Source organism: Rhinolophus sinicus, chromosome 2 (genome assembly GCF_057876585.1).
Source record: "Rhinolophus sinicus isolate RSI-liver-muscle chromosome 2, RSI-T2T, whole genome shotgun sequence".
NCBI lineage: Eukaryota > Metazoa > Chordata > Mammalia > Chiroptera > Rhinolophidae > Rhinolophus > Rhinolophus sinicus.
Genome location: NC_142502.1, coordinates 149,367,795 through 149,388,809, shown reverse-complemented (window position 1 = coordinate 149,388,809; position 21,015 = coordinate 149,367,795). Strand labels below are relative to the sequence as shown.

Here is a 21,015-nt window from a genome sequence, read left to right as displayed (position 1 = left end):
TGTATACCCTATGCTCTATAAGATATGATGGTGTGTGTGCGTGTGTGTGTGTGTGTGTGTGTGTGTGTGTGTGTGTGTGTTTAATGTGTCTCAACCTTAACTTTCTTCCAAAACTTGGACTCTCTTATCTCCAATAATCTCAAGCACTAACATGGGTCCTATTATGTCCTCAGAAATGATGGTTGAAGTGAATTTGCAGACAACGCTGGGTTCTGGCAACTTTGCTCCTTCTTCCAGGTTGTAAAGAATAGGACCAAAGGGACAGAGGAGAATGGTGAGGCATGCACCCAGAGCCGATCCCCAGCTGTGCTTCCTCTGTATATGCAGCCCAAACCCCCATGGTTTTCTCAGCAATTGAGCAACTCCAATAAGCTGGCAAAATGATGCCCTGTGATCCAAAAGAATGACTAACTACGCTGCCAGAAGGTGAACGGTGCTGTCTTCCCAAAGGAGACTATTCCTAAGAAGACAAAGAACGATAATAGCGATAACAACAACAAAATAATAATATTAGCATGGGAGGTGAGCTGTAGATTAATACCGAGTGCTATAGAAACCTGTAAACACTCCTCCTGCACTCCTCCAGGAATTTTATATACATATAGTCACATTTTGTGCCTGGACTGTTTGGCAGTGTCTTAAAGCTCGGTGCTGCTGTAAGAGCAGTGATATTATCCTCCTGCTGGGGTGGCCCCAGAAATTTCATTTTTTTGTTGAATGTTAAATATGTCCCCTGAAGTTTATCACAAACAGCGTGAAGGAATAAAACTCCACGTGGCTGGTATTTGGTCGCTCTTCCTCCCCACTGAAATGACAAGCCCTAAGTAAAAAATGTCTGAAGGGTTGTGATAGATGGGAATGTAGGGCTTACCTTCTTGGAGGGGTGCCTTGGCAGCACACATGGTTTCAAACTTTACATAAAAATAATGCTGCTGCAGTAAATGGGAAGGAGATGTTGTCATTCTTAGACTCCAGACAAAGGCGAGCATAAACATGCATTAAAATGGAATCTGTACTTTTACGTTACCTTTCTCTTTCTAGAAATTGTAAATCAGAGCCCACATAATGCTGCATATTGTTTAAGGATGTAGCCAACACCCAGTATAAACTACACAATCATTACTTTCCCAATGGCTAGTCAGATGTATAGTGTCTGAAGGCATGACTGGCAACTCATTTTGATTCTAAGAGCTCAACTTTGTTAAAAAATTGTCAGTTTGGCCGTCATAGTGCACTTAACAGCTCTTGCTTTTGTTGGGATGAAGATATTTAAAAGTGGGGTGGCCCCCTTTACACCTTTATCTCAGTACGTTTCCCTACCCCTTGGGAAGCTCTTTATTTATTCTGCAACTCCTATTTTGCTTTTAGTTTGGTGCTTTACTAAATTCACACGTGCCACTTAAGGGCATTAGCACTGAGGGACTCAGGACACAGGGCATCGCAGAAACGAGCGCACACTTTTGCAGACTGACTTTTCAAAGTGTAAGAGCAATGGCAGAAGGGACTTGGAGAATGATTGCTCAGGGTGTTCCTCCTGCCACTCTTACTCTGAGACTGAGAAGAAGGAACACTGGGTGGTGAGTCTCAATTCCTCCACGTGCTCTATGGGCCTGCTCCTTCTGAAAGAGCAGAGAGCTGAAGAGCAGAAACGACCACTACTACAGAAACACTATCTGGTGTTTTCGATTTTGCAGGGTTAACACCTAATCCTTGCATGGCCCTCACTCTGTACCAGGCCCTGTTCTGAGGGCTTTACATCTGATGCCTCTTTATGCTTCGTGACAAAACTATGAGGCAGGAATGGTTATTCTTCTCTCCACTTTGCCACTCACGAAACTGAGGCAGAGAATGGCTATGTGACCTGACAGATCACAGAGCAGACAGGCCATCTCACACCAGAGGCCAAACTCATAACTGCTCTGCTGACCCCATTTCATCAATGGAAGAAGATTGTGAGTTAAATGCTAAATGCTAAAACGTCCTGTCCTTTGGTTACCAAGATCACAGGCCACCTTTCCATCAGTAGTGCGTGTGACTTAATTTTTATTTTTCCTTGTTTGAGATGATCCTCTTTGCTCATTTAGACTAGCTTGGGGCCAATATTTTTATATTTAACACTTACTTGGAGGTACAGAGATATAGACCCTGGGTCTAGAAAAGTTCTGTCCATAAAGTAAACATCCCCACATTGGAATGAAATGCATCATCTTACTACATTTGTACCTCTTACTACTTTATGGAGCCATCCAGCTAAGGTGATTGGAAATAGCCTGAAATCAGACTGTTTGATAGTTTCTCTCCATTGTATGTAAATTAATTAATAGTATATAGTGTACCAGGGAATATAAAGATAGAATACAGTGTTGCTAATTTGGGGCTTTTATTCTGTGGAAATTCATTTTTTCCAAACATTAGAGAAAGTGACTAATATTCATTCTTCTAATAAATATTTATTAATCCTAACTGTGCATATAGAACTATGCTAGATGAGTCAGGGGATCTGATGATACATAAATAAGGGTCCCTTCCTTTGGGGGATCACAGACTAATGGGGCGAGATGATAGCGAATAAAAGCCCACAAGACAAACAAAAAATTGAAAGTTATAAGACAGTAAGTAGAACAAATTATTATACCTGAATGATTTAAATACAAATGTCTCTGAATTTGAAAGGGAGGGAAAGAAAGATAGACGAACTAACATTTATTATGAAACTATGCTATTCCAGATGTGTTCTTAATGTATTTTTGATGTAATTATCACAGCATCTCTATAAGGCAGATGTGAGTATGTCCTTGCTTTATGGACAGAGAAGCTAACTGATCCAAAAAAGTGCCTGCTCTGCCAAAGGATGAACAGCCTATCTTCCCCGTGACTCTTAGCATAGTTCCCCTAAATATTTGGTGGTAGATTTAGGTTTTTGAAGCCAGGTCTTAAGCTAGAGTAACCAGGAAAGGCTTCATGGAGGCGGTAAGCATGAGCTGATCAAATAGAGAGCATATGGGCCCGGAGAAGTCAAGATGATCGCTGGCAGGAATCAGCATGAATAATGTGATGGAGAGAAGACTGCATACACATTGAGCCAGAGGAGGCTTAATATTAGTAATAGAACATTTATTTAGGGGAAGAGTTGGAGATAATGTTAGAAGGAGGCATGAAGCTTGGTTTGTAGCAGTATGAACTAATTATGGTAAAGGGAGCCACACACACACACACACACACACACACACACACACACCATCACCAATCTTTCAATCATATTGCTACATTCAATCTGGATCATAGTGCCAGTAATATTTCTACTCTACATTAGATTTATTAATTTTTGTTCATATTAAGATATATAGGATATATCTCTACTTCTTCCGGTTATCGTTTATTGAATTTCTCTTTGGTGTAAACAATGCATGCCTTACCCTCTTCCCATCTGGGTCATCACTTGCTTTACCTGAACAGGTCAAGTAAAGGAATCCCTGTGGATCCAGATATGTGGGTTGCATTCTGCCAGGGTTTCCCAAGGGTCTAGAAGTGGCAAGTAGCAACTGCCCAGTCTGGGACATGTGTAACTTTCTGAAAATCCCCTTTGCCTGACTTTATAATGTCACATTCTGAAATATTCAGGTTGCTTTTGTGGTCCTCTCCATATAAAATCAATGGTCAGGAAAGCATTATCATGTTTACTTTAAAGCAACTATTTTCTACATTTTAATTAAAAGTTGTAATTCACCACCTTTTGACCAAGTTATCTTAAATCTTCATCTTATTGTTAATGGGTATTGGGCTAGATACAGAGAGAAATACAAGCATTACTTAATGCAAACAGTAAAATCTCAGCATTTCTAGAGATATGGTTCTGTTCATTTCATGTGCTGTACTAACTCTGCCTTTTTAATTAGAAATATCCTCCTGCTTATGCAAGAATCCTGGGAAAGGGGCATTGTCTTGTTCATTATGTATTCCACCAGAATCATAAGTGGACAAAACCAGGCATAATACGATGACTGTTGTGTTATTAAAGCACTTTAATAAGGTTACTTCCACAGTAGAGTGAGCTCCTCAAATACTCATTTCTTTTTCAAGAGGTGAGCTGCTTGGAGCAGGATGCCGGATGTTGTTCTGGGTATGTGTAAGGCCCCTTTTTGTATGTATTTTATGGATTTCTATAGGTGTACACCCAGGACTAAGTCCTCTTCCTTTTTAGACCCCTGTCCTACCTTAGGGAGTGATGTCCTAGAAAGTTTTGGAATTTCTATTTTAGTCCTATAGCATATAAGAGGAAATAGTTTAACATAATGATGTATGGGGGAAAGGTCTATAAACAAAGATTCGCTACATTTGAGGCATTTCTATGCAATGCTGTCCTTCTATATTCACCCCTCTGTTCTTAACCCCCACCAACTAAAAAACACATTGTTTAAGAATTCAATCTGTAATGACTTTCATTAAAAATAAAATCTTTAATGGTACTAAAAGTGTCTTTTATGAAAGAAAATGGAAGTAATGAAGAAGGGTGGGAGGCAGGAAAAGAGGGAGAGAAGAAAGGGAGGAAGGATGAAAGGAAGAGAGAGAGAGAGAAAGAGAGAGAGGGAGAGAGAGAGAGAAAGGAGAAAAAGAAGATTCTTTTTTAAGAGTGCCCACCCAATTGCAGTAGAGCAAAGACTTATCTATATGCATTACTTTGATTTCAAATTATTTTTAGCATAGCTTTTATTGTACTCATTGTTACGTACATAAATCTTTAAAGTAATACGTTTTGTAAGAAATGGTCATAAAAATTTACAGCCAGTAACTTTTCCCCTGTCCCTTACAATGATATTCTACTAAAACCATTAAATGGTTCTCATTAATGCCCTTTAAATGATTGTGTAATGACCCACAATCGCTTGTAAGTGAACAACCATTAAAGAATTACCAGTTCTTAGCATGCTTTTAAGTACAGCTTAAATACATGGGAGGTAACATATAATATATTAGAAAAAGTATTAAATTTGAAATAGTAAAAACACAATCATCACAAAAGAATGAGTAGGTGTGCAACTCTACCCTGCAATGACCACAGTTCCCACTGAACACATTATTACTGTAGGTTTTACAGCATTTGTTCTTTTCCTGTATTGAATCTTTTCCTTTTTTCTGGGATTAAAAATAATAATAATAATAAAACCCTGCCACAACAGGAGTGAAAGTACATAGAAAAGCAAATGGGGAAAATAATTAAAGCCATGTATAACAGATAGCAACCTATCTGAACAAAAAATGAACAATCTATCCCCCAGATAGTTCTACAAGAGGGCAAATACTTATTTTCCTCCTAATCATACAGAGTTGGTATGGGATAGTTTAAGCCAGGGGTGTCCAAACTGCCGCCCGCCAGCCAACTGAGGCCCTCAATCCATTTTTAATTGGCCCTCAGCGAATTCCAAAAATATATTTAGTTTACTTAAATAGACCAGGTGACTCGGATGATTGAATTTTTTTACACTTCAAAGTATTCTGCATGATGGGAATATGGTCAAGGATAGTAGAAAATAGTAACTCTTGCTGAAAGTATGAGGTCAGATTAATCCCCTGCTATTCCAGTCCTGTTTTTGTAGCAAGCTTACCCACGTAGAGCTGGGCAGTTGTTGTACCCTAAACTATAAATGTCGAATAAAGAGTTTGGTGGCATTTGTTTTTGAAGTTCTTTCACTCCTGACGGAACTTATTTGTACTCAAGTGCCATTTATGGTGATATAGCAACAGAACCAGGACCACAGAAACCTCATCACCAAATAGAGCAAGGGACAAGAGAAAAATCAAATTAATTACATATATATATATTTTTTTTTTTTTTTCTTTTCTTTTTTTTCTTTTTTCTTTTCATTTCTGGGTATTGGTGGGTTTGTGGGCAGCACTCCTGGATACCCTCTAATCCTGACAGTGGTGGGAGAGACGGGAGTGGAGGAAGAAGCCTTGGGTTAACAACTGACCTAGGAAAAAGCATTTCCCTTAACTGATTTGTAAAATAAATCAAGCATAGAAACAAAGATGAAAACAAGCCCTTTATCCTTCCAGTATTTTCTCAACTCCCTTTCAACTAGTAGTCTTTTGTAAAGTCAGGGACCTTTCTCATCTCTGATTGTGAGGACACGTCCCACTATGAGCCTCTTCCTGGTGTGCCTGGCAGTAGCTGCCATACTGTGTGGCACACTGTGTGGTACACTGGCTGCCACATCATTTGGCTCCATGCTCTACAGAGGAAAGGAGCAGATGGCCTTGACTTAAAAATGCTCATGAGTCATGTTGCCCAGTACTGAAGTACAGCCACCTCAAGGGCAATTTTCCAACAGCTCATATTGGTTTATAATGTGGAATGAAGACCAGATGAAGTCCCAGGAGGTATTCAGAAGAGACAGAATGCAGTGGCGCAAGTTAGAATTTGGTCAGGATGCTGCGTTGCATGTCCCTTCTGGAAAGAGGCATGGAGTGTTGGTAAAATATCAAAGTGAAGGATCCCACTCTCTGGTTCCATTTATAGACCCAGTATTTTGCTAAACCCTTCTGTAGAAAGAAGTGGAGTAGACTTGGACGTGAGGGTTACTCCATTCATTGGCTCCCCAGAGACTTTCCTCTTCTCTCTATGACCACTAAGAACTCACCTTGCCTCATGACATTTGTAAGAACTCACCTTGCCTCATGACATTTGTTTGGTCCAGAAGAGCACATGGTCTAACCCCCATGCTCTTAGCAGAAGATTCTTCCAGGGATAAGTGTTCAAAATTAAAAAAAAAAAAAAAAAAAAGAGTTACTGCTTTTATGGAACTTATGAAAAAGTTTAGATTATAGATTTTTATTATTGCTTTGGTGGTTGTTTTTCTTTTAACATTTCTGAAAGTTTCTGTGGAAGTGGTCCTGAGTGTGTTTAGCTTCCTGGAGACATTGTATGTGATTTGTCAAACACCAGTATTCAAGAAGTACAGTTAAAACAACAGGGGCTGGGGATAAAATGGCTTAGCTCTCAGATAGTCTAAGCGTAGACAGGTGGGACTTCTATGATAGTTTCATGATTTAGAATACAATGTTCTATTCGCCCTTTATCCTTGTTTCTATTGTAAATTAATCATTAGAGTGCTCTATTTGAAGCACTCCCCACCCCCCACTGTGTATCCTGTTTAAACCTGCCCCATGTGGGCGACTGCACCTGACTGTAATTTGGGGAACACAAATTGCAGTGGTTCAGCATTTTGGGATTCCTCTAAGTTAATGCCACTCCCATCTCCTGGCACAATTCAATTCAAAAGGGCTGCAATGTATCATTAGTGCATTAAAAATTTTTGCTTTAGACTGAATACCTGGAATTAGTTGGGAGCCTGATGATCCAAAATAGATTTTTTACAGTGCGGGGGAGCCCCGAGGAAGCAGTTCTTGTTTCAGCATCTGTGTGATCAGAGCAGCCCGAGTACTTCAAAGGTCTGTGCAGGGTGCTCAAAATAGGCACCATGCCAAACAGAAATTGAAACACATATAGGTCCTGCGCTATTTGCCTTACAGAAATTAATTTTCAGCCTGCAGCACCTAGGATTATTTAATATTTATCTTTAGCGGCAGGAAGAAGAATCTATTATTTTATGAGTTGATTTTGTTATTTTCACCTAAGAGTTTCAGTCAGTGTTTCTCGTAGGAGACACTTAGGGTCTCCCCTATACCCTGCCGATCACCCTCTTTTTAAATTATTATTATTTTTTAGGTATTTGGAAGCAATGGGAAAATTCATTTTTTATCACTCAATTTCCCAAGTTGGTCCCCTGGGAAAAAATGAGCAGGTCCTTTCCGTGATATGAGAAAATTTAAGGGTCAGGATCGGTTGAATGGACTCGGTGGCAATCGGTCTCAAAGAAACAGTTTTGGATTGCAAGTAAGGAAACGGAGTTCTAGAGCCTCTCTCCACCTTTGTGACCTGGGAGATATCCCTTATCTTTTCCAGAACCTCCCCCTCATCATCTGTTCCTAATTAGCTTGGAGTCAGTAGTCCCTACAGAGCTCTTTCCCCTAGTGATTTATCATTCTGAAATGCCACCAAGGTCCTACAGTCCCTCCTTCTGTTCTGAAATTCCAAAGGGTTGTGTGCTATGTTGATTGTTTGCCCCCCGTGAAATTAAAGCACCAAGAAAGAAATATGTCACTGTGTCGAATAACAAAATGACTGATAGAGTATCGGGGGGGACTTGAGTGTATAAAAAGCCACAATATTGCAAAGTACCTTGTCGATGGGAACTGTTAAATATCAATGGAGCATTGCTGTGTCTGCACCGTCAGCACTTCCCTGTGACCACAGTGAGAGAGATGCTAAAATGTCATTTCATGGACCACATTATGTGCTGCTTTCGATGAATCTTCTGGCCATGGTTTATTACATTTTTGATAAATTGTAACTTCTTGGACCCAAATTTGGTTAGCTTATCTCTAGTGCCATTTAAATATCTTAAAGGACTGAATTTACCCCAAAGATTTAATCATCATTCAGCAGCGGTCTGTAACCATGTGGTACTAATTTAAATTACTGTAGCAATGGACAAGTCTCTATCCAGAAATTAATAAATGCAATTTATAAGGAATGTTAAGTAACAACTAACAATTTAATGCTTTGTGAGTTTCAGCCAAACTGATTAAATAATTAAAACAGATTTCTAGGGATAGGGGAAGAGATTTTACCATAAAAGAGATAAACAGTTTGGGAATTGTATGCATTCTTTTAGACATTTAAGATAATTAAATCCAAAACCTATGTTAAAATAACACTAAAGGTCTGGTTTAAATCAGTACTGGGAATTGCTAAGTTAAGAGTTGAACACCATCCTCACTCTCTGCCCCATTGTTTTAAATAAGGCTTTTGGGGGCTCTCAGAGCACTAGGTCAGTGTACAGAGCATGCTATTGGTGAGACAATATTGGTCTCAAGCACAAATAAACGTATGCAATGGAACTTCTTTCTTACCATGATGTTTTCAGGCTTTTACTAAGACAACTAGACGTTTAGAATCTTCTTAGAGTTGTTGTACAAACGTAAAACTCTCTGAGACGTGGTTTTCAAATTTGTTATTTGTTAATAAAAATGGTAAAGGAATTTAGAGATCATAGCTGTTTTGATTTAATGTGCAGTTACGTGTCATGTGTATATTTACGGGCTTAAGAGAATTCATTTTTGCAACAAATTGTTGAATGTATGTGTACAGTACAGGTATGTTTTTGTGACACAAAGTTGACAAAGCATGGAAGCACTCTATTTTCTAATGAATAATAATTTTGTAGGCAGCAAAAAGAGATGGGTGGTCCCCTTGGTAGAAATGAACATGGGTTATAATAGAATGTATTCCTTTTAAGAATGATTTTTAAAAATCATTTGCACAAATGCCTCAAAAGATATCCATCAATTATCCTTTACATTGTATCTGCACTCCAACCCGGTAGAGAAAGACTGACTAACCACTGTGTCAAGGCCTCCTTCCTTAACTGTGTGAACGCTGGGTGGTTGTATCTACGGGATGGAGTGGAAATGTGCAAGTTATTTGAAAATATATTTTCTGAGTGTGCATGGTTAGTGAATGATATCTGGTTGAGTTTTCACTGAACTGGCCAGCTGTTGTGGAGTTAGATGGATGCAAATTAAATGTTCTACTACCCAATAGGTTTGGAATTCATTTTCTTCCAAATTGAACATATCATACTTTCCTCAAAAGGTGCTTTTCCTTATATGATGAACAATTATCCTGGTTTGCCTGGGTCTGAGGTTTCCCAGGATGCAGACTTTTTAGTGCGCAAACTGGTGAAGTCCCAGGTAAACCCAGATGAGTTGGTCATCCTACCTTTTAACTTCTCCTCTTGTCTTCTCTATCTTGATTAATCGTACTTTCATCTATTCAGTCATTCTGGACTTTTCCATATATTTTTCCACATCAAATTTTCACTGAGTTTCATCAAGTATTTTGTGCTTCCCTCTTCTGCAGACTCTATTATTGCCTTGGCTCTAGCAATACCAGTATGCTTTTGCCTGAACTATTGAAGCCCCACCTATTCACTAAACTGAATGCCCCACCTCTAGATTTTCTCTCATCTCAATCTCCCTGCAACTCAGCTTTCAGGAATATTTTTAAATGCTTGCTCACTTTGTTCAGCCTTCAGTGTTAAACATATTACATAAAACCTCAATTTATATACAAGTTTGTGTGTGGGGGGGAGATAAGGCTCTCCATCAGCTGGTTCCTGCCAAAATCTCTGTCCTCACCTGCATCCATACTCCTTCAACTCTATTCTTTAGCCACTTGGATCCCCTTCGAGTTTCATGGGGGCAGAATACTAATTCACACTTGTACACCTTTGGCTATAATATTTCCTATTTTTGGAATGCCCTTTCCAGTCCCTTTTTAATCTGGAAGGCAACTAATTATTTTTCAAGACCCACTGTAAGCATCACATTCCTTTATGATATCCTTCCTGCCCCCAAATGAAACTGTCCACTGCTAATTTTGTGCTAGAGTGTGCCTTGTATATTTATCATGTACCTAAAGACACATGCTATAGTTACTTATTTACTTGTTAGTCTTCTGTCCTAGATTTTGTACCCTGTTAGTGAATGGGAATTGATTTATTAATATTTATTTCCAGATTTTGTTATCAGATCTGACACAAAATAGACACTGAAATGTTGGTGGAGTAAATGAAGAATCTCTCTTCCTGCATCATGAGAATTATACTGGGACAGCAGAGCAATGTGTGTGGTGAGTCTCCAAGCACTTACTTGGATTATTTTCTTCTCATATCACCTGGTTGAAACTTGAAGTCATTATTTACTTGTTTATCATTTCATCATTGTTTCATCTATTTGCTCGTAGAGTAACTTCCAAAAGCAAATTCTGTGTCTATATATTAGAGAGGTGCCACTTTATATCATTTTTTTTCTTTTTCTATATTAATTTTGATTCAAATATAGCAAACACTGTTGACTGCCTAGCCAACGTTCACCTCTCTGCCTCACCCCATGACTTTATGCTTCCAAACAGATCCCTGTTTATTTCAGGGTCACCTCTCCTCTGCAGGATAATGAACTTCTGAAATGGTGCTTCTCTTCCCAAGGGGTGGCTCCTGATTTGTCTAAGAGAATTATAGTGACCCATTCCCTAAAGCTATATAAAGATGGCTTAAGGTTCGGGCTTGTAATAAAATTCTGACCAATGAGATGTAAGGCAAATGTGTTGGGGATCTTTTGGAAAGGTTCCCTCTCACAAGGAAGGTGCTGAGCAAGAAATAGTCTCATTATCAAGATGTCACTCTCTTTATGTGACACCTAAAACTACTGTGGCCATGTTGTGACATTGAGGGAGACCAGTCTTTCGATGAGGCCAACACTGAGAGAAGCATATCAGAAAAATAGAAGGAATCTAATTCTTGATGTCATTAAGGAGTCTCTGATCCTGCCCCAGCTAGACCCCTCAACCTCCTTCTTCTAGATTTCTAATTATGTTACAAGTGACTGAAAGTCTCATAACTGACATAGACAAGTACAGTATTGTAATCTGAGAGGAATAGGGCCTTTTGTTTAATGCATACCACATGGTACCTGAAAGGTATAGATAGAAATGCTTAAAGCACATGTGGAATAAAGGCAGAAGCTGAAATCACCACCTGAGAAGATTCAAAATCTGCCATTTGTTTAATACCTCTGTTAATGAATCAATCAGTCAATGACGATTCTGTTTGAGGAATTGTACTAAGTTCTTATAAGGAACACAAACTTTAAGCAGTCACAACCTTTATGTGAGCTAATGGTCTTATTAGTGAGCTGGGGCAGACACCTAAATTACTATACAATCAAAAAGAAAGTAACGGGGTATGATAATAATGATAACGATGTCACATTTTTTGAACAATTACTATGTACCAGGCACTGTTCTAAGTCTTTCCCAGGGACTTTTATTTGCATCAGCTATATTTTTTCTCTTAAATATTTTCCTGACAGACCACTTCATAGCCTAAAAATGCTTCTATGCACGTATATAAGTCTGTCTTGTCCTAAAAGCGAGAGAGAGAAAGGAAAACACTACCTTTCCTGACTTTACTTTCTTCTCAAGATACCATCTTATTTCCCTTTACAAACTTACAAGACTTCACCAAGTTTTGTGTTTTTTTAAATAATAAACTTTATTCCTTAGAACATTTTTAAGTTGACAACACAATTGAGCAGGAAGCATAGGGCGTTCCCATAAGCACCCTGTCGCCACACACATACAACCTCCCCCACAACCAACATCCCCACCATGTGGTACATTTGTTACAATCAACAAACCTGCAGTGACACATCATTATCACCTCAAGTCTATCATTTACATCAGGGCTCACTCTTGGTGTTGTGCATTCTATGGGTTTTGACAAATGTAGAATGACATGTATCTACCATTGTAGTGTCATTCAGAATAGTGTCACTGCTCTAAAAATCTCCTGTGCTCTGCCTATTCATCCCTCCCTCTCCCTTCACCAAGTTTTTTGAATAAATAAATAAATGACACCTTATTCAATGAGCCTCTGGTTTTTCACATCATATTCATTCTTTGATCCATTGTACTCACTTTCCTTCCGCTCCTTTTTCTGAAAGTGTCCTGAAAAAGGTCACCATTGACCATGATATTGAAAATTCAGTGATCGTACCCCTGCTAGTTCTTTCTTTCTTCATCCCCTCAGTAGCAGCCTCATCTATCCCGCTTACCTAAGGCAGAAACCTCAGCTCCACACTTGACTCTCACCTCTTATTCTCTCCCTTGTTAATTATATTTCCAAATTTTTTATTGCATAAATTTCTCCTGAAAGAAATGCAACTTTTCTTGCCTTACTTTAGGGTTTCCATCATCTCTTCTCTGGACTACTGTAAAAATTTCCCAAGTTATTCTCATGCCAACCTGTAGTGATATCAAAGTTCCTTTCTAAAACACTGTTTTCTTCCTGGCATTCTCTGTTTGAAATACTTTAATAGTATTAGATAGTATTTCCTGGAGAATTGCATCTAAATTCCTCAACTTGGTCTTAAAGATCTTCCCAGTCCTGCAGAAGTGCTGCCTTCCCAGTGTCACCTCTAGCCACTCCTCCGTGATTTCTCTTACACCTACGTGGAAGTGATCTGTGCCCTAAGCATATGCATTTTCACTACTCTTGACTTTGTCGAGTCTTCTCGCTGTGTGGAATGCTCTCTCTCCCTTGTCCACGTAAGGAGCTTCTATCGCTGAGGCATATTGCAAATGCTCTCTGCTTTTCTGCCAATCGTTTCATAGCACTTTTAACATATCTTCCTCATCGAAACAGTTGTGCGACGTTGTCATATTTGTTTGTCTGTATGACTGATCCCTTCTCTTAAATGAAAACTTTTGAGACAAAGAACTTTGCTTCATTCTGTCACATTCATCTCTAATACCTGGTATAGTGTCTAGTGCTTAATAAATGTATGTTGCATTAAGGCTATTGTGATGGTGTTAACAGAGTGTGATGGTTGGTGATAGGAGCTCTGGGTGGGAGCAATTGTTAGGATAGTTTCATTCATTCATTCAACAAATATTTACAGAATATCTACTATGAGCCTGGCACTCTTCTAGGTATACTAGACATAACAATGATCAAGCAGAGGACTGTTACATTCATGGGACCTGACATACTTTGCTAGGGGAAGAAGACAGGTACAGTGAATTTGGCAAAGGGCCAGTACTATAAATAAATGAAAAGATTAAGACATAAAATATAAGATATAGGGAGCAGTAAGGGTCATTGATAGCCTGGGCAGTCCATTACCCACCCAAACACATTTATTTAAACTCACATTCAAACATCAGTCATAGCAGCTACACATGACCTGGCCCACTGAACCTATTTTGGGGCCAGATTTGGCTAGTTGAAGACCTCTTTAAGGTCCTTGTTGTAGAGACATCTTTGTTCCAGGTTCTGTTCCTTGCAAAAAACAGGGAGAGGCAATAGATCCTTGAACCCCGACAGAATTTCCTTAGTCTTACTCCAGTCTACCTTGATAACAGCACCTGACTTTGTCTTATGTTCTTTATCCTGTGCTTGTAGTTATATGATATTTTCTCAGCAGCTACAAAGTTGTCCAGAGAAAATGGTCCATTTATATCCCTTGGAAAAAATTCCCTTTTGCTTGGGACCCAAAGGCCCAGAAATGAGGGTGGAAAAGGGGCAGAAAGAGCATGGATGCTCTCATACCAGATTCAGAAGTTTTAGTGTATTAAAAATAGCTTCTATAATTATCCTTTTTAGGGACTAGGAGAATGGAGAATTATGCCATTAATGTGTGTAGGGTATGACTAGATGGCAGAAAAATACAATCATACTACTTTATAGTTGAAGAGACACTTAAAGATAAATCTAGATTAACTCTCTCATTTTACAGACAAGGAAACTGAAACTCAGGAATTAGTAACTTACCCAAAGGTGTGCATCCTGAATGTATTATAATAGTTTTAATAGATGACCATTTGCTTCTCCCCCATATTAGTGGCCAAGAGTTTCAAACATTAGAAACTTGAAGGCTCTACTAGCAGATTGGAGTGTGTTGTTTTTTCATTTGTTTGTTTTGTTTTTTTCTTCAAATTTCGGCGACCTAAATACCCAGCTCTTAATAGAGAATAAGTCTACAACAGAGGTAGCTGGAGATAGATTGTAGTTGGTAGGAATATGTAAGGAAGGAGCATGAAATGTGTTTAACTCCACCCTAAAAATTAAAGCAGAATTGTAAGTTTTGATAATGTGTGGGAGAATAGTACTGCTTATCTATTAAATTATTTACTTGCCTAATTTATCTATGAAATCATTCATTCGCATATGCTGAACACTTGCTATTACTTACTTCTGAGCTAAGTGATATGGAGGACAACATGTAGCAGAATGCCCCCTCCTCCCCGTGCTCAAAGAGCTCACAGTCCCACAGAGGAGCCAGATGTGCACATATGCAATTCTTGAATGAAGGGGAAACCCACCTGGACTCTGACGGCAGTTTGCTCCACGTCAAATGCTGTATTAAAAATACTACTGCACTCTTGCTCGTCATCCTAACAGTGCTGCCTGGGCACTAATAATTCTCTGAAGATCTTTTCTCCCTCAAGCAAAAATCACCTGTTTGTGAAGAGGTTTTCTGCTTCTTTTGAAGTTGTAATATCCGCCAAGTGACGTACCCCGTGTTTCTGCTACACTGTTCCCGGAAGGACCAAGGCTCCCGAGTCATCAGGTGGCAGTCATTCTCGGTAGTCATTGGCTCCTGAAGAGCAGGCATTTCCATCCATCTGCAGCACGGAGAAGAATTCACCACCTGCTTGAATCTACCGTATGTGTATTGGTTGGGAGTTGTTATGAGACGTACCCCTGACAAGAGCAGAGTTGCCCAGACAGCTTTCCGTTATCAGATGGGCCAGTGCCAATCATCATTGTTCTCACAAGGTGATAGCAGGAGTTGTTCCCTGTTAAAAGATGGTGGCATTCTGGCAGGGTCATTATGGTGTGAAGATGCTTAGCATTTGTCAGGTTTGCCTAGGACTTCTGGAGGTTTAGTTATGAAACTTGTTAATTGAGCTATAAATATAGCTGCAGCCTTTGCCTTCCAGTCAGGCAGTGTGTTAATTTGGGTTTGGCAGGGGGATGGTGCAAGCTGCCAATGTTATGTTAGGATTAGTAACGCGCAGTACATTTTAACTCCACTTCCCCATGTGCCACGCTTTCCTCCTCTGTTTGTTATCTTTGTGAGGGAGAAAGAAGAGAAAGCAAGTTCAGTGTCCTGGGCGTCTTACGTTAGGGATGTTTAGCTGTGGGCCTGCTTCGCACCCTACAAGTTTCCAAGTAAAGAGAGTTAGGAAGATAAATGAAGGAAACCATAGGCAGCCCCCAGAGAACTCAGCCACAGCCTTCTGCCCGAGATTGGCATAACCACAGTTGGCAACAAAGGGGTATCTGCTCTTGCTTCCTCCAAGACACTCATCCCTATAGTTAAGACATCTCTCTGTACACTAAGTTGGAAATGACAATAATAAATATAATGTTATCTGTAATAAAAACATGGTCTCCCATTTTTTACACGCATGGATTTAATGATGTGTGCAATGCAGTAGGTTTCTTTGCTTGTTTCCTACTCAAATACTTATTATTATTTTTTATAATAAGTATTTTTATAAGTATTATTATTTTATATAATAAGTATTATTATTTTTATAATAAGTATTATAGGGTAAATGTGGCACTGCCTCACCTCATTGAAAAAAAATGTGAATATTTTATACAGTGCATAAAAGCAACTGTGGTTGTGTACTTTGTGCTCACAGAGGAAAAGAATTGCAGACACAGTTATCACCCTGCCAGGATAGAGATGCTTGATAAGTATTAGTTGAATAAACAAATGGGTGAATAAATGGGTCTCAATGAAGAAAGAGTTTTTTTTTTTTTCCTTCTTTTTTTAAAGATTTTTACTGGGGAGGGGAAACAGGATTTTATTGGGGAACAGTGTGTACTTCCAGGACTATTTTCCAGTCAAGTTTTTGTTCTTTCAATCTCAGTTGTGGAGGGTGCTGTTCAGCTTCAAGTTGTTGTACTTTTAGTCTTAGTTGTGGAGGGCGCAGCTCAGCTCCAGGTACAGTTGCCATTGCTAGTTGCAGGTGGTGCAGCCCACCATCCCTTGCGGGAGTCAAACCCGCAACCTTGTGGTTGAGAGGACACACTCCAACCAAGTGAGCCACCCGGGAGCTCAGCAGCAGCTCAGCTAAAGGTGCCGTGTTCAATCTTAGTTGCAGGGGGCGGAGCCCACCATCCCTTGTGGGACTCGAGGAGTTGAACCGGCAACCTTGTGGTTGAGAGCCCACTGGCCCCTGTGGGAATCGAACTGGCAGGCCTTGGAGCTAGGAGCACAGAGCTTCAAAACTCTGAAGCAAGAGTTTTGAAAGAGTGGCCTTTGCAGATTATCCAGTCAGCCATGTCTGCTTTCTTTCCTTAAAACACATATGTAACCTGGAAATAGGTTGGCAAAAATGTGCAATTCTGTTTGCTGGCAAGGTGGTAGAGGAAAGAACTCACTTCCAGCTAAATAGTATCAAACATGTATTTATTTTTTCCTAAAGCACCTGGCTAGAGTAGAAATATGAAAGATTGTATAAATCTTACATCCTGTGTGGGTCTCTCTGGAGACCATGCTGATGGTGTGTTTCCCTGGTTATGAAACATTAGAGAGAAATCAGCTTGAATTAAATATTCTTTGTTTTTCATTCTGCTTTCTGTTCATGGGCATGTCTCTCACCTCTGGTAACTAGAAATTTCCCCTCCTTTTTGTTTTTTGTTTAATTAGGGCCCCATGTCTTTCTTCCTTCTTGGGGTGAGCTCTAGAAATGAAGATGTTATACCATGGGTATAGAAATGTATGCGATTCTGATGAAAATTGTGTTAATTTTTATGTCTTATAATGAAACTATAGCCTGCCTCAACTTCACCAGCTGTTAATTGTATTTTCCTTAAGTCCTTTTAATATTTTGTTGAAATGCATTTTATAACCCATCTGGTAACCTTGCTGCTAACCAACAATTATAGTCTGACATCTGAATACAAAGAATTTGGGACAAGCCACACTTGTACATGGAAACTTTTAAAACAATGTTTCCCTTAATATATTCTTTACTAAAAAACATTGTGAAGAAATGATTATACCCTCACTAAATTCTGACATGCTGGAAAAAAAAAAAAAGTTGTTCATTCTTAGAAGATTTTTACCAATTTAGGGATTGGGAAATTGAAAGCATAAAAAAAAAATAATAATAATAATAATAATAATAATGCAGCACAGGCTATGCCAGGCAGTTAACTTCTCTTCCACTCCACCCCACTCACAATCTTGACACAGCTTGGACCAATATTAATTCCAATAGTTGGAGGTGGACACAGAGTGGGTGCTATTCACAATGTGGTTACTTTGGAGACTGAACAATCTGGAATTACACTGATAGGATTATTAGAGTCTGAAACAGGGCTGCTATGGGCAGTTGTGGGTTTTTGTACTTAGGCACCAGGCCGAGTAGGCAAGCGTGGGTTGGAATCTAGCCCTGGTATGCTTGCCAGGCTGTGTGCCCCAGCCTGGGGCTGCATCAGCTGGGAGGAAAGGGCCTTTCTGCAATTCATCTGCTAGGGTGGAGTGCCTTTTTGTAACTTGCACAAAGATGCGCTGTGTGCTAGAAGTGGCCTTGGCTTGAAATAACTGTTGGTGAGAATCCCATCTCTTCCAATGCTGTTGCATATCTGAAACTCTCCTGGATTCTTTCAGTCCCTTCATTCACCTGCCCACCCCCAATCTCCATTGATGGGAAGAGGAGTGAGTTATCTGATGGGGGGAAGTGGAAGGAGAAACCAAACCTTGTATAGCTCTGCCCCTTCTGCTGTCTTTCTTTAGGAAACCAGCTGCTGGCAGGGAGCATGGACCCTGCAGGTAGGTGCAGGGCATGGGGAGGATAGGGGCGAGGCCTGACCCCAGCCAGCGCCTGTAATTCTAGGTAGCGCACTTGCCCATCTTTCCCAACCTTGCTTTATGCAGTAAGAAAGGTTATAATTTGCCGTCCATCAGTTCACTCTTCAGTCTCATTTTTCAGTTGTTTCAGAATTCAGGAAGAGGGATTTACTGGGTTCCCACCAGGATCTTAGACACCATACAATTCCCTCTTTCCCCCCACACCCATACGTGTAACCTAATTGTTCTTTCCAGCAGAAGCCATGAACTGGTGGCCCATTGGCCACATCCAGACTACATCAGGTTTTATTTGGCACACAGAGAATCTTTTGAAAATAATTGTATCAACATTTAAAGACGGGAGATGGCATGTACACATCAAGATTCCTGGCCCTTGTTAAGTAATAAAATTGGCAACTCTGGTCACATTGGGCCTGCCTCCCCACATGGCAACCATCAGCTTGAATTGTGCTCCCTTCCTCACAGGGCATATTCTCTCTGGTTCTCTTCTGTCCCCTCCACTTGCTATTGGCTGTTGGGCTGAGACTCGGTGTCAGCCACCATCTATCATTCCTCTCACACAGTTTTTGTTTTGAAGTCAATGAATGTCTCTTTATTCTTACGTCCCTTTGAAAAAGTCGATTGGGAAGACTCCATTTATGAAGACACATGGGAGAGAGCAAATGTCTTTCTGCAATCATAGATTATTTCCATATGTTTAACGTGTATTTCTTTCCTGATGATTCACACATTATGCTACCTGTCTGGCTCCTATAGGCAGTTGGGATTTCTTTAGCATTTTTTTTTTTTTTAGAGAAAGCCTTTGTTTCTTTCAAAATATAATCGATGAAAAGGAATTTGCTGCTTCCCGAGCCAAACTATTCTACCACATGGCGCTTTTCCTTATCTTTACCTGGTACCTGCCCCCTGCACTTTGCACACAATGATATTGGCTAAGCCATTTGGTGTCAAATGAACAAATATCCTGCTGGTATTTCTTAGTTGTGTGCACTAATATTCCTTGGCCTCCTGCTTCTGGATGTGGTAGAATTTCCCTTCCTCCAAACCCTTAAAGTTAGTCAGTTAGTCATGGCCTAATTCTAGTCTGTGATAGGCTCCTGCCTCCACTGGACATCTCTGGCAGATCTTAGAGATTATTACTTTCTCTTTACTATTTTTTTTCTCAGGTAAAATTTCATTTAAAATATGCTTATGTGTTTTTGAAATATGCAACACGTTCCCATCCCACTCAATTGTAAGAAAATCTCTACTAAGATAATTATCCCTATGGTCAGCTCTACCATCAACTGCAGCACACTCCAGAATCGTGTAAAGTCTGCCTTCAGGCCAGAAAAAGGACAATGTGACCCATTTCCTTATTTAAGAAGATGTCACGTTGCGCCTGTTTGCCACTTCGTTTAGCCCTGTGTTGCTGATAGGGGCACCAAGAAACATGTCATAGAGAGCACAGTTGCCATTCATGGCTGGGGAAAGAATGGTTATTCTTCAAACCTCCCACTGAGTTGCTCCCATGTTTGAATGTATCCAAACTCTCCTTGAGCTTGCTGGAGTATTTAGCTTTTATCTGTAAGCCTAGACTTACTAGGGGGAGTGAGCTCCAAGGTTTACTGACGAGTGTGCAAAGGAGTTCTGCCTGTGTTGGAAACATCCTCTGCTGCTCGCACTCTGATAATTTTTTTAGGCTTAAGCTGTATAACTTTTGATTTCATGAACTTTTCCTGTCTTACAATAAATGGCTGTCTTTTTCATTTGGGGAATATTTATAAGGATTTTAAAATATTCTCAATAATTCATCAGAACTAAAATAGTATATATTGTATTTTAAAAGTAAATCTACATTCAGCTAGTCATCTATTTATCTATGGTAGTGTCTCCTTTCCTGTTTCTTCCCAAATGTATGATTGGATGGTGTGAAGAGTGGCAAGGAGGGGAACTAAATGGAAACTACAGAGAGGAAACAAAATTCTTATTGCTTCTTCCTACAAACTCTCCCCTTTCCCCGGCCCATATTCAGGCTAATGGAGAAATAAAGGCTGAAGATTCTAAAGATCAAAGTGAAACAATGGGCTCATCACAGGTATTTCAGTGGGAAACCATTTTGTTCTCCTATATACTGATTATAACTGTGGACAAGATACAATAGAAAGAACTTGAAATTCTGTCATAAGAACGTTCTGGTTCCAGCTCTGGTAGTGATTAGGCCATTCGACTTGTCTACGCCTCACGTTCCTGGTTTGTAAGATTTTTATTCTACCTTATTGAGGTGATCTGAGAGTGAAATTCAACATACTGTAGGAGCATTTCTTTCAAAGTGGACTGTTCCGAATGTGCTAAATTCAGGTAGAGGCATATTTTTAGGAAGGGACAATTTTCCCAAAAACTTTTTGGGTGGCTCCAGGTTGGCTTCTAACCCCGTCATCTCTCCCTCTATAGCTCTTTACAGGACACAACCTTAAAGAACAATCATTTGTTTCCTGCACCAGGTGGTCTTCACCTTGC

The 21,015-nt window shown here is 39.7% G+C and overlaps 1 protein-coding gene across 12 annotated transcripts in view; it reads left to right on the top strand.

Annotated features, from left to right (window-relative positions):
• LOC109437798 (uncharacterized) overlaps window positions 1–21,015 on the top strand; it is an 802,202-nt gene that overhangs the window by 402,546 nt on the left and 378,641 nt on the right. For all 12 annotated transcript variants that reach the window (XR_012496365.2, XR_012496364.2, XR_012496367.2 and 9 more), the window contains exon 4: window positions 10,641–10,753. Coding sequence is in view for 5 of the 12 variants with exons in the window: in XM_088796151.1 (XP_088652277.1) it covers window positions 10,745–10,753 (9 nt within the window). In the remaining 7 variants the exon portion in view is untranslated. The remainder of the gene's footprint in view (window positions 1–10,640; window positions 10,754–21,015) is intronic.